General features: G+C 39.2%; 1 protein-coding gene across 2 annotated transcripts in view; it reads right to left on the reverse strand.

Annotated features, from left to right (window-relative positions):
• The window catches only part of CHM (CHM Rab escort protein), a 67088-nt gene that overhangs the window by 19500 nt on the left and 30410 nt on the right, over nucleotides 1–17178 (reverse strand). For both annotated transcript variants that reach the window (XM_089536551.1, XM_089536550.1), the window contains 2 exons: nucleotides 6779–6856; nucleotides 860–964 (listed from right to left, as the gene is read on the reverse strand). In XM_089536551.1, the coding sequence (XP_089392677.1) occupies nucleotides 860–964; nucleotides 6779–6856 (183 nt within the window). The remainder of the gene's footprint in view (nucleotides 1–859; nucleotides 965–6778; nucleotides 6857–17178) is intronic.

Genomic DNA, 17178 nt, shown 5'->3' on the forward strand with positions numbered 1-17178 from the left:
AAAGACATCAGGATGCTAATCACCTATGTTATGTCTTGGCTCAGCTCCAACCTTTGTGTGAACACTCAAATACAAGCTGAGTCTCATGTGATGTGGCCTTATCCACATGCAGTTCCCTTACAGCAGTGCTATTGCAAGCAGGGATCTGTGGACCAGTGCTGGCCTCTAAGCCATTGGCTGCTGGTCCATGGCAAATTTCCAGGAAAGAAAGAAAGAACTGCACCCAATGGACACAAATTTAGTACCAGTCACTGGTACACTGGAAAAAAATAACTGCCATTCCCCCACATAAGATAGCATGAGAAGAACTGCCTTAGAGGATGAAAGAGAATTTAATATTGTAATTGACTTTACAAGAGCTCAGCAAAGTTACTGTTTGGATCACAATGCCCAGGATCCCCCAGCTAGCATAGCAAAAGTACCAGAAATGGGAATTGTGAGGATCATAGTATTAAAAAAGGAACATTGTCCAGCCAGCAGACACCACCTGGTTCTTTCAATACAATTGTGTCTGACTTTCAAAGGTGAAGACAGCACATAACACAGAGGGAAGTGCCACATCTCACGCTGAGTACCAGTGGAAGGAACGGAATTGCCAGTGCTTACACTGCACTAATTTTACCACAATCCAAATGGCTGAATGTGAGAACTGCTGAGACAGGATGGGCAGCTGAAATCTTTATGGGTGACAGAAAGGCATAAACACAATTTTATTTATTAAGCTGCAATCCTAGATTCAACCCTGTCGACATCAACAAACTACACTGACTTCTGGTAAATGATGATGATGACGATGCTTCCGTGTGGACACCAACAAGAGATGCTGTTAGTTATTCCCCCCTCCTTCCTTGATACCTACCTGTAAGACACATGTGCACATATTTCCTCTGAAAGGTAACTGTCTTCCACAACAAAGTAGTTGGCACTTATTCTCTGACCAAAATGATCTATAACAGCTTTACACCTTTTAAAAAAGAAGACAAAAAGACATGGCATAATTAGCAAAATGTCATTTTACTATTAGTCATATTTATGAAGAGCCCATCTTCCCACTGCCTAAAGCAAGAGGAGAAGCTTTGAGAGAGAGACAAACAGGCTCTATGGATAGCAGCACAGATTGCACAAAGCATCTGGTGTTACTCTTCACAGAACCAGGAAAGTCCAAATACCTGGCTCTGGTGTTGAGGTGTACAGGGAGGCTAACTTGTCACAACAAACACAGACACCTGCCCAGGGCACCCAACGCACAAGGCCTTCCTCCAAGGATCCCTTAAAGCAAAGTATTTGGAATAGGACCAACTCTAAAAACCTGCATGCCAATTGTTACTCTATTGCAAGTCTACATGCATGCCGTCATCAGTGAAGGCTCCTTTCTGGATTCTTCCATCATTTGAGATAAGGTGAAGAGCAAATGGTGAGCCTCCCTTCTAGTGACCCAACATCTGTGGTGGCTCTGCCAAGCGACAATAATTTTGATCATCTAGGTCTTGGAAGTTTTTAAAACATTCTATTATACATATGCCATTTGAAGTTTATACTTTTAATTATGTTTTGTGTAATTCTGTACCCTTCTTCTTGTAACCTTCACTGTCTGAAAGAAGAGTGGAACATGAACTCAGAAATACAAAAGAGACACATAACAAAATGTTGCAATGGGGAACATAGGCAGGCAGGGCCCTCCTCTTCTATTCCAATTTGCATCCCACTCAAGTTTTCTATTTTTCTTCCCTAGTCTATCAGCAGTCGTGGTCAGTGAACAATTTCTGTCCTCGGCACAGTGTTTTCCGTTCCTTCCCTAACCTTTCTTTCTCGTGATTTCTTGTATCGCTGCACACTTCAAATGGTGCTGAGATCTCCCTCTTGTGTCTGGCTTGTGCTCTTTTCGCTACATAAGCAAATGTAATCATTAAAACAAATTATATTAGTTAAAGGTAATGTAAATGGAGCTGAATGGAAAACTGGAGACACGCAGGGCATCTATGTGGCTTGCAATGCAAAAGTATTCTTCTTATTTACCCACGCCAATCTGGATTCATTCTAAAGTTGCTCCCATTCAAACGCTGCTAACAAAACAAGCTGATCCAGCTGGCACGGAGCGTATCTAATTATAACCTTTTCTATTGTTTGTGAAACAATTTCTCCCCTCTCTCTGAACATTCTGGTGGGAGGGGGGAAAAGGTTGATTAAATGTCACATTGAGCATTCGAAAGGAAGCTCTCTCTCTCACACCACACTAAGCAGACAACTCGCTTTTTATTATTATTTTCCTGACTTGTTATGGCTAGCACTCAGCCGTTTGTTAAGCTCTTGCCTCAAAACCAGAGGCATAGAGAGAAAGCGAGGGAATGCACACATGCCTTTTAATACCAGTTTCTACTTTTCCGTCAAAAAAAGGATGATCAGCAGAAGACTTCTTTCAAGTGCCACGTTCAAATAAGGAAAACACTTATGCAATGACATTATCAGGTCTCTGTCATCTGATATGTCTTAGGACAATGAATCACACAGAACCCTCCATTGACCTTCTTCAATGTGTCTAGATAAAAGGATGAAAATTAGAATCCATCTCCTTGCCAAGTGCCACCAGTTATAAATGTACTTTATAGGGCTCATTATCCAAACTAATGGACTAAGGGCGACATCCTTGAAATGGACTTACCAGCACTGACAAAGCCAGTATGCAATATTTCAGGAAAGATATGTAAATTACAGTGTTTGCTATATCTTTTTATTATTATGGAAATATAAATTTACATTTGTCACATCTTTTCAGTTGGGGGCCGGGACTGTTTCACTGAAAACGCACTTAAAACTGTCCTCCAAGTAAAACACGAGCAATTATTTTTAATGTAACTCCCGCTCAAAATATACAGATGTAAATTAAAATACCTTAAATCTTATCAAGTGAAGCTGCATAAGCAAGATCTACATGGCATAAAGGAACAGTGAGGCAAAATTAAAAAAGGAAAGGAAGCTAATAGGGAGGGAAATTCAATTTTCATTCCCCTAAAGGCAAAAGTCATGAAGAGATTCTCATTTGTGAAGAAAGCTGACAACAAATTTGATGGGTATCCAAAAGCATTAGGAAAAAAACTTCTTATTTTAACTAACAGAGGTATGTATCTGTAAATTTTGCTTTTCTTCAGTTTCCCCCCTCAGCATTCTTTTTTTCAAGATATAAAAGCCGAAAACACACTTGGTGGAGGACATAAACATCATCTATAACAATTCAGAGCTCTGTGACTTGGAGAGATAAATATGAGATGGAGACACTTAAGTCTATAAACCGTCCTCCAGAAACTATATGCCTGACTCAACACTTTCTTATGACCATGGAAACTCCAACACAGAAAGCTAACTTACCCTGCCTGGGTCAAATCATTGGCCCAGCTAGTTCAGCACTGTCTGCACCAGCATCCCCCAACCTGATGCTCTCCACATATGTTAAACTAGAGCTTCCTGGAATCCCAACTAGCTGGCTGGGGATCATGGGAGTTGTAGTCCAGTGAATCTTGGGGATCATGGGAGAACAGAGCATCACTGTTACTTCCCTCAACCTAGATACTACATTCCTATTGATGCAGTTTAGGAACATATTGGCTTTTTTAGCTGTTGCCATCATATTGCTGACTTGTGTTCAGCCTGTAGTCCACTAAGACTTCTAGATCCCTTCCACATGTACTGTTGTCAAGCCAAGCGTCACCCATCCTATACCTGAGTCTTGCCTTTTTATTGTCTAAGTGTAGTATGTTACATTTCCCCTCTTGAAATTCAACTTATTAGTTTGGGCCTGATTCTCTAATCTGTTACGGTCATTTTGAATTCTGATCCTATTTGTTCTGGGGTATTAGCCATTCCTGCTAATTTGGTGTCATCTGCAATTCGATAACCATAAGTGTAGTTGGACTACACTGACTGGCAGAGGATCTCCAGAGTTTTGGAGAAGGAGCTTCTCTTATCCCTACCTGGATATGTTTGAGATTGCACCTGGAATATTTTGCGCGCATATCAGATGCTCTCTAATGCTTCCCAGTGCACCCAGCAAAGGCTTTCACCCTCAAGTCAACTGTTTGCATTTGCGTGTGTACATTGTATTCCTGTCTTCAGGTTTATTGTTTATTACTGTAGATTAATATGCCAATGTGGTCAAAGTTGTAATTTGGATGTAGGTTCCCATAGAAGGCAAAAGAGAATCATGTATATAGTTCTTCACTCATTAGTTTTACACTGCTCTCTGTAAAGGAAAAAAAATTGAGGTTTTAAAACATGTGAATGTAGGAGAAAGTGAAACTGATAGAACTCTCCATCTCTTGTACTTGTACATGTCTTACATGCGTCTGCATCTTTCCTCTGCATCTGAGGACATAGACTGAATCTAAAAACGCTTATGCTAAAACTTCTTTCTCTCAATTAGCCTCAAAATTTCTTCTTTTTTTATTAAATGAGGGACTGGTTTCTATTTGATGGCATAAAACCCTGTATAATATTATTTGTGGCAAGCTGCATTGAATCTTTTTATATCCTGTTCAGTGCTATTCACTTGGATAATTAAGTGAAACGTTTTGTTCAACCCCCCATTTCCTTCTCTTTCTGCATCCTATTTCCCCCAGCCATCCTTTTTCCCCACACCCTTTTAATTATCCACTTAAGGTAAGATAGGTGCACAAAAGAATTGGCTTGTTAAATATTTGACTGAAGATGCCACAGATTGAATATGGGAACACTGGGTCTTTCGTGCAAGTCATGTGCTCTGCCCCTGATATTTGTAGATCACAGTTGTTGATTGGCAGTGAGAAAGCAGAAAGGATGCAAGGAATGATTCAGTTGTGCAGAAAATTTGTCTCAGAGACTCAAAAATTTCAATTAAGAATTTTCCACTATTGATTTGCTGACTAATCTTTGTAGCTATCCGCTTATTCTTTTATTTCTGATGGATCTGTGCTATGAAGCTGAAATTAAATAAACAAATAAATAAACACTCCTTATTAAGCTTTAAAAAATGAGACATTGGAAGAATGATTTTAGTATTGCAAGGAATGGAGACAGAAAAAGAGATAATGAGACCTTGTGATTTGGGAAAGTCTTTCCCAACCTGACAGTTCTATGATGTGTTGGACTCTCACTTTTCCCTGGCAATAATCCTATAATAGGCTTTTTCATCTGGGAAAAAAAGTCTGTGTTGGAGTAAGACAATTTTAAAAGGATTTAAAAAAAGACATATTGATGACGACAACAACAAAATGGCTTCCCTAAGGTCAGCACTGACAACCTCTCTGCCATCTTCTATAAGTCTCATATTTTGGCCCAACAGTTACTGAGACATTGATGAGTTAACTAAAAATAACGTATTCAATTAAATTATTTAAATAATAGTGTTTGTAATAGTGAATTAATTTTACAATTTCCAACATTTAACAATATTGAATCGATTTGATACTTGCTATTCCAAGGTCTAAGATGTTTTTAAACATTTTTTTTTTAGAAATGCCACTTCTATGATTTAGTTACTAGCAAGGGATGCTTTCAGTTCATATAGCTATATGCTAGTATTTTTGGTCTATCCTTTTGCCTGGGATTTAGCCCTGGGAACGTGTCTAAAATTGAATTTTAGATTTGCAATATGCAATAAATGATTATTGCTGAGGGACTGTGAAGTTAAACATAATTCATGGGTTGGTCTTGCTTAATAAGAGAACAATACAGTAAGAGTGTCTTGTAGCATATCAAAAAGTCTTTAAAGAGCATTTCACCCTATGTTCAGTCTATGCAGAAAACTTACCAAAACTTTTTTTGTGGCACCTGTAATACTAACCAATGTTATTTGGCATCAAGTGTTCATATACTACAGCCCAAAGTTAGATTTCACTAACTTGATATTTGATGTTTTTAGTTTGTTGCCTGCTTATTTTTATCTAATTCTATCTTGTATTATTATCTATTGTTTTATATGTATTTTGTAGGATGTACGCCATTGACAGGTTTCATTTTTATCGATTTTATTGTTTGTATGTACAGTGCTGTGTAAATCTACAGAGCTATATAAATAAAGTGTAATAATAATATTAATAATAATAATAATTCACTAAATAAAATAAGTTAGCATTTAAAATGCCATAAGACGCTTCGCTGTTTTTACAATAGCTACTACCTTCCTGGAAATTTATGCAGACAATTGTTGCAATGCTCAGATGTGTGGATTCAGGAGCAACAAAACTATAGCCGATTTTGTTCCAACTTTATGAAGTTGCCCAGAGGCCTGATAATGTTGTAAAAAGAATTCATCCTAGGGTAAGAGGGCAGCATAGTTTATGACAACAATCTACCTAAAAACTCATTAAAGTCCTTTCTCTTAGAGTGACATGCATTATCAGCAAAGATTAATCTGATGAGTCTTTAGGTGAGCTTCATTTTTAAAAATGCAATAACAGAGGGCTTTGTTGTCATCTGATGAAAATCAATTAGAGTAGGTAAGGCCACAAGGAAAACTAACATCACTCATCACCAGACCCCCGGCAACTGAAATGATTTGTCTTCCAAGCTTGGATGATCAGGAGGCTGCAGTAATATCGCAGGGAAATTAATTTAGTTTCTATATTCTAAACCCACTTTCCTTGTTCTGGAGGACCTATACACAAATTACTTTTAATCAAGGTTGATGTGTTATTAATACCAAGGAAGATCTTTGAAGAACCATTTTTAAAAAATTGACTCCGGCATTTTTCATCTTGTGGTTTCATGTATTTAAAGAGGAGAAAAGGTTACTTCTTGCAGTCCTTACCTTCTCGTTTCTTTGTCCACAACAAGGCACTGGACAGAGTGGCGGAGGCAATAGATACCACCAAAGACAGCACACATCCTAAAGTTAGAAACACATCCCAAAGTTAAAAACAAAAACAATTGAGGAATTATATTTAATGGATTTCAATTCCATTTTCCATTTTTCTGTTAAACAAGGCAGATAAAAATCTTTAATTTAAAACTATAAAACAATAAAGGAGGAAAGGTATCTAAAAAAGCAATCAATTAAGGCTCTCCCCAGATGAACTCCACAATGAACACCATCAGTATTTTTGGGTGTCATTTTAAACCAGGAATCCTGGTTTAATAAATCATGATGTGAATAAACAGAGCCACTGGCATATGCTGCTAAGTAAATATGCATAAAAACTGCATCGCAAGAGTCAATTTACATCTCATCTGACTTCTTTTTTAAAAAAGTAACTCAGTGTGACAATACAGGTCAATTAACCATAAAAACCTATTAGATCAAAAACATTTTTTGTCACATCATCTCACTGAAAAAGCTATTTTATTAAACAAAAAGAGAACTTTCACTGGGAGAGTCCTAAAGTGATGCTGGCTCCCTGCTAACCATGTTTAACAAAAGTGGGTACCAATCCTGCCCAATATGTTCATTCTTCTGCACCTCTCCCCTTCTTTAGGAGCTTTCGTCTGTCTACCTTAACTGTGGTTAAACGTTTGTTGTCACATTTGTCAAGGCTATCCAGGGCACAATGTTTCACCCACAATCAGAAACATACTTCAAATGGCATATCAGAAGGCAATAAAAGTAAATACTAATATTATGTATTATCATGGTATGAAATTTAAGTCCCAAGACTGGGACTCAAGGAGGCTTATACATTAACAAAGTTTACAATTAAATACCTTCAAAAACCATATTAAAACTGAATTAAACTAAGATTCAAATTAAAAACATACACAAAAGGGTAGGGGCAGCCACTGAAAAGGCCTTCTCTCATGTTTCCATCAACCTTACCTGTGAAGTTGGAAGGTCTAAGATAAGGCTTTCCCTGTGGACCTCAGAGTCCAGGCAGATGTATATTTGGAGATATGGACTACCAGATAGCCTGGACCTGAGCCTATAGAGCTTAATAGGCCATAACCACTACTTTGAATTGTACCCTGTAATAAACTGGCAGGCAGTGGAGCTATTTTAACAGGGCATTGTATGATCTCTATAACCAGTCCCATTTAACACTCTTTGTACCAAATGAAGTTTTCAAACACTCTTCAAAGGCAGCCCCACATAGAGCATATTACAGTTTTCCAAATGGCATGAAAAGAAGGCATGTGTCACTGTGGCCAGGTAGGATGTCTCTAGGAATGGGCGCAGTTGACACACAAGTTTTAAATGTGCAAAGACACTCCTGACCACCTGCAGAAACCTGGGCTTCTGTTGAGTCCATGAGTGTACCTCTTCCAATGGATGCTGTATCTCTATTCCCTGAGCTGCCTATCAACAGACCAGGACTACATCTGTTTTGTCTAGATCCAGCTTCAGTTTGTTTGCCCTTACCCAAACTATTACTGATGTCAAAGATCAGTTTAACACATAATCAGCATTCTTGGAGTAAGGTGGAAAAGAGAAACAGTTGGGTATCATCGGCATACTGGTGACACCTAAACGTAAACTTCTGGAAATCCTCTTCTAGTGGTTTCACAAAGATATTAAATACCAAGAGGAAAAGTTCTGAGTCCCAAGGGATCCCACAAACCAATGAACAGGGAGTCAAACAAGAGGCCCCAGGCACTACCTTCTGTGTTCTCTTCTTTAGGGAGGAATGGAGCCTTCAAGTCTCATCCCAGAAAGGAAGCTCAAATGAATACGATGAGTGGTACTGAAAATCGCAGAACCAGGTCCATCAGAACCAATAGCAACATACTCCCCATCTAGTTCATGGTGTAAGTCATCCACCAAGGAAACCAACACTGTCTCCATCGCATAATCAAACCCCAAACCAGACTGAAATGCATCAAACCAATCTTGTTCCATCCAGAAATCCTTGGAGTTAGGAGGCAACCACACATGCTATTACCTTGCCCAAAATCTATCACTGGCTGATAGTTATCCATTACACAGGGATCCATGAAAAGTTGTTTTCAACAAAGGCCTCACAACTTCTTTTTTAAGGCAGGTTGGAAACCTGCCTTGTTGTAAGGAGGTATTGACAACTCCCTTCATTCCTTTTTAATAAATCAAGAAGGGCAGGGATCTAATAGACATGTGGTGACTCTCACTTCTCCCAGGATCCTATCCACATCCTCGGACTATACAAATGGAAAAGAATCCATTATTATTGGACAACCAGGGGCCAAGGTTAAATCCTCTAGGACTGTATCTACTTTGGTATCCAAATCAGAAAAGACTTGAGCAATATTATCTGTGCAAAGTTTTAATGGCAGGTCTACATTTTCCTTTTAGGGGCCATAATGTAACAGACTTTGGACCACTAGTGTATATTTAAATACTGGTCTGATGTCAATACTTAAATATATATATATACAATAAACAGTCCCAGATATTAGTCAATCATTAAGTTGTCATATAGATCATAAAGCCTAGTTTGCACATAGGGTCTCTAGCTGGTTGTCTTGAAAAATGCTACAGTCCAATTCCTCCTGCAGCACCAGAGATGAATAAGGAAGCTGTTATCATATCTTTTTGGTGCGGAAAGAAGACTTAGAATCACAGAATCATAGAGTTGGAAGAGACTGCAAGTGCCATCCAGTCCAAGCCCCTGCCATGCAGGAAATCTAAATCAAAGCATCCCTGACAGATGGCCATCCAGCCTCTGCTTAAACACCTCTAAGGAAGGAGATCCCACTACACTCCGAGGAAGGAGTGTGTTCCACTGTCAAACAGCCCTTACTGTCAGGAAGTTCCTCCTAATGTTGAGCTGGAATCTCTTTTCCTGTAGCTTGCATCCATTGCTCCGGGTCCTAGTCTCTGGAGCAGCAGAAAACAAGCTGGCTCCCTCCTCAATATGACATCCCTTCAAGTATTTAAACTTCAAGTACAGCCTGTTAAGAGGACTGGAATGGGACTATATATCCAAGCACAGCACCTGTCAGATCCAACAAAAATAATATCTGTCAGCATTTATTTATTTATTTGTCCCATTTGTCCTCTAAGGAACTCAAAACAGTGTACGCAGTTTTCTCCTCCCCTATTTTTGTCCTCACAACAACCCAGTGAGGTAGATTGGGCTGAGAAATAGCAGTAGGCCCAGGGTCAGCCACTGAGCTTCAGCAGTAAAGGAGAACCCAAACTTGGATTTCCAAAGTCCTAGTATAACACTCTACCATGAACAGAAGAGACAAATTCTGCTCCCTATGATTTTTGTGGAGTACTATTTTTTTAATGAAGCTGAGCAGTCATTTCAACTCCATACACTGAATAAATGAAACAAAATCTCCAGGCATGAGTCTACTAACCTTAAGGCAGAGCATTAGGCCTCAGCATCTTCTCCTTGCTCATATTTAACTGCTATTCACTCTGCACCTTTTAATGCTGCCTCTTTTGATGTATCAGGTGGAGTCATATACACAGTATTTGTATATAAAACATGGTACTGCAAGAGCCTAGGTACCATGCAAGAATAAATATTTTTGCTCTATTCTTTAGCACCAAAATCCAGCCGCCTTTACGCTTTCCCAACTTGATAAAAGTATGCTTACGCAACTCCTTCCCCATCCATGTGCCTATAGCTTGACAACAAAAATCAGATCCATTCACAAGCGATAAAAGACAATGGCAGATGCCTGAGTGTTGCCTTTGTGTGTGTGTTTTTAATAAAAGGTTCTCTCTCAATTTAAAGAAAGGTCATCAAATGCAAAAATGCAGTGAGTTAAGAGCTATGAAGAAATACGCAAGGGAGAACACCAGAGAAATCGAAAAGCATTGAAACCAAGAGGAAGTCCAAATGTTTTTCTTAACGAAAATAAAATAAAAAGAGTAAATATTTTCAAAGGCAGATCAATTAGACTTGTTTGTTCACATAACTGCAGACAGGGCGCTTTGCAATTCAACATATCAAGCTAAACAGACATATTTATTAGATAAATGTTTGTCAGGAAGGATAAAACATCAAATGATGATCTAACAACAACAGGAGAAACAACACATGGCCACTTTTTCAATTAAATTAGTCTGAAAGGATTTTTTTTCCTGCTGCATCCAGCTGAATCAATAAATTGAACTTGTATTTTTTAATTTGAATTTTTTAACAACAGGGCTTTAAAGAAAGCAGATCAAGTTGCTGAAGCTGAGAATCGAAATTAAGCAAGCAGTTGCTACTGCTTCTGTAACCAGACCAACCTCAGCTCAGGCCACCTACCATGAGGACTCTGGGAGCTACAGTCCAAAAAGGTAACTTTCCCAAGCTCTAACCAAACTCCTACTACTTCTATCAAGCCATTCTAATCTAAGGGTCGGGCAACCTGTGGCCCTCCAGACACTGTTAGATTGCAACTCCAATCAGGTCTGGTTGCCATAGCTGCTGTTGAGGTATGATGGGACTTGCAGTCCAAGAAAAAAATCCCCCTTCACTCCTGTAGCCATTACTTGGCTCTCCACCTGTAATAAAGACATCTAATAGAGCGTCATGTTGGTTGGTTGTATGGCGCACAGATTTGGCTGCACAGTGGTCAGTTTGACAGCAAGGTATCCTCCACTGGGACCAACCACCACCACTTCTGCCAGAACTACCTCCATGAATGTCCTTTTTACCTGTCTACATTAAATGAAGTAAGAGAGCAAGACAGGAAAAAATTGGTCTGTATGGGAACAACTGTCAAAAGACTCCTCTCCTTCCAGAACTGTCTATTCTTTGTGGCCATTCTGCTTGGTCATTATAGCTGTGATAGAACATTATCTAAGAACAAGTACTTGATTTTGCTTATTTTCTGCTTCCAGCCCTATACATTTTGCTATTTCTATCATTTCTATTTGACGCTTGGAAAAGGGGTTTTTGTGGACAACCCCTCCCAGAATCCCCTCACCTGCACAGCCGTGCCGCTAGGGGATTCTGAGAGTCCTTGCCCCCAAATATGCAATTTCTCAAAGCTCTGTGTCTGTTTGAAGACATGCTATTACACTAAACAGTAGACCACCCTGAGTGTCTTGTCAGTAGGTAAGTACAACAAGTCTGTAAAACAGATAGAAGATGCCATTTGGAATTCATTTTCAAATGTTCTTTATGGGATGGGAAAGAAACTGAAATCTATATGAAAAGCCATCATGCCAATAAGATGATTATTTTTTCCTTGATCTGTTACATTATTTGTGTTCATCTGAGATGATTTGGCTGGAAACCAAGGTACAAGGTAACTCTGATACTATTAACCCTAAACGACAGACGTTTAAACTGATACTCCTCTAATTAACTAGCTACTGTCTCTGCCAATAATTCAGGTTTCGCTGAAAGATCGCGCCTGCTCTGCACTCCGTTTCAACTTTGCCCTGCTGACATCAAACTGCATTACAGCTAAATTAACAGTTGTGAAAATTTTCGGCCTATTAGTCCCACCCTTCCCCCCATCATCTCTAGCCTTTAAATGCCATTTCAATTCCTATCAAAGCAAAGAATCGGCAGCTGCAATTTCAAATACAGCTGCAAAACAATGGAGCCCATTAATAGCTGAACTTTTGACAGCACATTCACAATGATTTATGAGTTTGTATATAATTTGATTATTCTATTAATTCTACTGATTACTGCTGGAGCTAATACAGTGAAGGTCACTCCCTAAAATAAATCTTCATTACATTTCACAGAAAAGTAACTTCCTCCAACTGGTTGTTTTCTTTAATTAAAACAGTAATGTTACATGGAAGGAAAGAGGCGTCGGGGTTGCGGCATCTGTTGCTACAGGAGGACTACCGAACTGTGATGTGATAGTCTTGGATCCAAGCACTTTGTGTGTGTGGAGAATGCAGCTGTCTCTTTATCAGACATTTAATGTCCCAACAATTAGAAAACACTATCTCACTGTAATATGAGCATTAAAATATAGGAGCATTAAACATGTTAAATATCCAAGCCTCTGAACTAGCTCTGAGTGAGACAGGTGAAATCTTTATTAGCATTTGTATGGCATTTTGCACAGCACTGGACATGCACTAATCTAGCCATAATCCTTGCAACAACCAGGTACAGTAGTCTTCTTCATTAACATTTGTATGGCACGTTGTACAGCACTGGCCATGTATTATCTAGCCACAATCCTTGCAACAGCCACGTAAGGCTGTCTTCTCCATTATGGTGACCTTTAGATATGTAAAATTATGACTTCTAACATCTCAAGCCAGCATGGCCACTGACATCTATTGTAAGGTATTATCATTCACCGCACTGTCGATACCCTGTATTATAGATATTCCACAAAGTCCTACTCAGCCACCTCATCATGTATGGAAGTTACTCTGGGTTCATGAAAGCTCTTCCAGAAGAGCACAGGATTTGGCAGTTTTTACCAAGCTGGCAAGACTTTGAGCATAGTCCTTGTGACAGATTACACGTCTGTTGTCCAAGTATAGGAATGCAGTGGCTTAGTGGTTAAGATGCCAATTCTGACGATCAGAAGATTGAAAAGTTGGTACTTTAAAGCCCGAGTGCTGAATGATGGGGTTAGCTCCTGTCACTAGTCCCAGCTTCTGCCAACCTAGCAGTTTAAATGCATGCAAATGCAAGGAAATAAATAGGTGCCACTTTGGTGGAAAGGTAACAGCATTCGGTGCAGTCATGCTGGCCACATGACTACCAAAGCAGTCCTTGGACAGCGTTGGCTCTTTGGCTTAGTAACAGAGATGAGCACTGTTCCCTACTAGACATTCATGTCAAGGGACTACCTTTACCTTTACCTTTTTGTCCAAGTATGAGGCTATCTAAGCAGAGATGTTTGCTACCAGAGGACTATCCACCAGATTACAAACATACCATGGCAATTGTGTATGGGGTAGTTGAATTCTGCTGCAGTAGCAGGACTACCACGTCAATGAAATTATGGATTTTCAAGAAGAATGACAGCCAAGGGAACAGAGGCTGAAAGCAAGTGGTTTTCCTAGTAATATCTAGGAAATTCACGGTAGGGACCAGGTTTGAACTGCAGCCTTCTTGATTCACATTTTAGGACCAAACAAAAATAAAACAGCCCTGCAACTCTTTCTGCAGCCCTGCACTCATTTCATGAATAGGCCTATAACCAATGCAATCATCTTCTGGATCAGGTCCAGGGCATTCATTCAATTTATTTAAAACAAGCATGCAGTATGTGCATTCCTCCCCAACTCAGTGGCTACTTTAAAACAAACCCCCGAAGCATCCCAAAATGGATGTTTTGCAAGAAATTATTCAGCTGCTAAACAAGAGATTGGGAAATGCCACGCTCCGAAAGGACTTTGTATGCTTAGGAGGAATGCTTCTACACAAAGGTTATTTTCAAATTAAAAGTCTTGTCCTGTCAAAACTTGAGAAATAATATGGGCAAGGACACAAAAGCATTCCATAGCTTTATTAACGACAGCGCTCACTGATCTGTGAATAACCTGAGAAAAAAAATGAAGATTATTGAGTTACTTTACCAATCTATCCATCCATCACTGGAGAACAGGCCTCAGAAGTGATGGATTATCTCACCTCACTGATGTTTGTCCCAAAGTAAAGGTTCTCTCCTCAAGAGAAAGAAAGCTGGGGGGGGGGGGTGGAGAGGGCGGAGAGGACAAAAGCAACCAACGACAAACCCAGTGACACCATCCACTCCTTCCCTTCCCTTCCCTTCCAATGCCAATATAAAACACACACACACAATCCGGAAATGTTTAAATTAAACAATTTCTTTCAGTGTTGTACTGAAAGACTTGCTGGTATAAAAATGAAAGGCTACCCAAAAGTTAGAAAGCTGCAAACATAAGAAGCTACTTGATGCCAGTCCAGATTATACTCTGAAAGGCAGTGACTCTCCAGGCACATGTAGAAGTTTCTCTCCACACATTTTAACTGGAGATGCCATGGACTGCAACTTTTCCATGCAAACAATGTGCTTTGCATGGTTTCACGACCCCCTTTATGAACTATGGGTAACCATCCCTGGCATTTCTAGTGAAGTCACACAAGAGTGAAGTTCTTATCCGCATTTACAGAATAAAATGGAGATTAATTTTAAGTTTATTTATTTCATTTATATGCTACATTTCTCTCAGAATGGTACCCAAGGTGGCTTCTGGAGAACATAAATTAAACAAACATAATTCATATTGATGAATATTTATCTCCTTCCCTGGGATCAAGCGAAAATGAAAGACAAAACCGGGTATGATCACCATACAGAAGCCATCTTGATCCAGATTTTTGGACAATATCAAATACTGAACAATATTGGACAACATCTAACTCAGCAGCTTCAAGTAGATTTTAAATCTGCAAGGCCTGGCCTACATATGAATAGCAACCAACTGTCCTAATTTGGAAGAGACAGTCCCAATTAATTCTCTGTCATCTCACTTTTTCAGCTGCTTTTAAAAAGTCCCTGTCTCTCTCTCCTTCTTCCACTTCTCCCCTTCATCCTCATCTTACTTCCATTGCTGCAAGCTGAGTACAAAGTACAAAAGTAGTTTGTACACAACTTGGCAGAGGAGAGAAGAAGAGAAGAGGAAGATATCCCTTTTCCCAGTTAGATTAGCCAATGCAAACTCCCACAGCCCCTCCTAGCTTGTGTTCGTCCTCATTAATAATTTTTGCCATCTTGACCACACTCTAATGGTGTTTGGCCACATGTGTTCCAGCTCTCATAACAACTCAAAAGTTGGAGGGTATGTGTATGTTATTGGAAAAGCTAGTGAAAAGTACTCAAAAGATCTCAAGGATGGCAGAACGGAAAAAACGGAAAAAACTTTCTGGAAGTCTGTGGTGCCACTACAAAAAAGCCCTACCCATGGCAGTTCCCTTGGTATCCTGACTGCCTTAACTGGCCAGGATGTGTGAGTATGCACATGGTCAATATTACTTCCCCAAGAAATCTATTTAGTTATCTCTAGGGCATAGTCTAAACAGCTGTATTCCCAACAGCTGGATGTGAGTGATTTGGTTGTGAGTGATGTGGTTCACAAGGGGCTCTGTAAACAAGTCTCAGGGGGCTTCTGAGATAACGTTCCCTGGGGAGAGGAGGGTATAAAAGTCCTGGACCATGTGGAAAAGCTGCACTAGCTAGCACTGAGTAGATGCAGTTTACATGCAGCAAAGATTAATTCTCTGTCACGAAGTGTTTTCAATTCAAGTTTGGTTGGATTTCCAATGAGTTTTCCACTGCCACTTTAACCACTGTCTCATTCAAGTCATTGTGCTAAGCTCTCTGGTAAGCCACAGAGCCAAAGGAGCTCGCCTAAGTGGGAAAAGGGCACTTGGGAGTGATCATGTAGCCACCTAGGTCATCCCCCAATTCCAATTATTTTGGATGTAATGATTAGTTTTTTCAATCATGTTCAAATGGCTTTGTTTAGAATTCATTGATAATTTCACACAAGCATCCCCTTTTATGGGAAAAATCAAACACAGCTTGCCACAGTGATTAGCCTTCCAATAAACAATAAAGGCAGAACCCTGAAATTGATATTTATATTGATCAGGGTTTCTTTCCATTAAAATAAAAGAGGAGGGAGTAAACTAGTTTATTTAAACTCACATATAAGGAAGGTTAGGTTAAGGAGGAGATCTACAAATCTCAGCTGAATGAGGATTGGAAGCCTTGACTCCTTGGTCCAAGCCTACATTACTCTCATCTCCTACTCATAAACAAACATGGGTTACTAACACCTTACCCCAACCTACTCAAGAAGAAGCAACATACTGTGGCTGCTATCTCAAAGTGTACAAATTTGGGAAAGTAGATCTATGATCTCAACATGTAATATGAACCTTTCTAAATCCACTACGAACTTCTAGTCTTCTGCATCCTGCTTAACCTCAACATTTCATGTGTATGGTATGCAAAAATGGCTTTTAATCGCAGGATTTTCATGATGCTTAAATGGGGCCATCTAGTATTAAGTTGTTGATTAACATCTGCATGTTGTAAATTCAAAAATGTATGAAAATAGAGGACTCTTGTTCTTAATAGATGGAAGCATGAAAAACATTCACACATCTGTTAAAGGGTTTCTACTTAAATGTATAACGTTTTAAAATGGCAAAAAAAAATCCCCCAAATGACCTTATTTGACAATAACTTTTGTTATTTCTTAATCTGTTATTTGGCAATAGCAAATAGATATTGTTTTAAAAATATGTAAAAAGTGTTTTAAAAAGTATTTGTGTCACTGATGTTGACAGTGGTTTTAAGTAATATCTCTTTTATACATATTCAAAAAGTAATGAATAA

Source organism: Sceloporus occidentalis, unplaced genomic scaffold, assembly GCF_023333645.1.
Source record: "Sceloporus occidentalis isolate IW3139 unplaced genomic scaffold, rSceOcc1.0.p SCAF_8, whole genome shotgun sequence".
In the NCBI taxonomy this organism is placed as follows: Eukaryota; Metazoa; Chordata; class Lepidosauria; order Squamata; family Phrynosomatidae; genus Sceloporus; species Sceloporus occidentalis.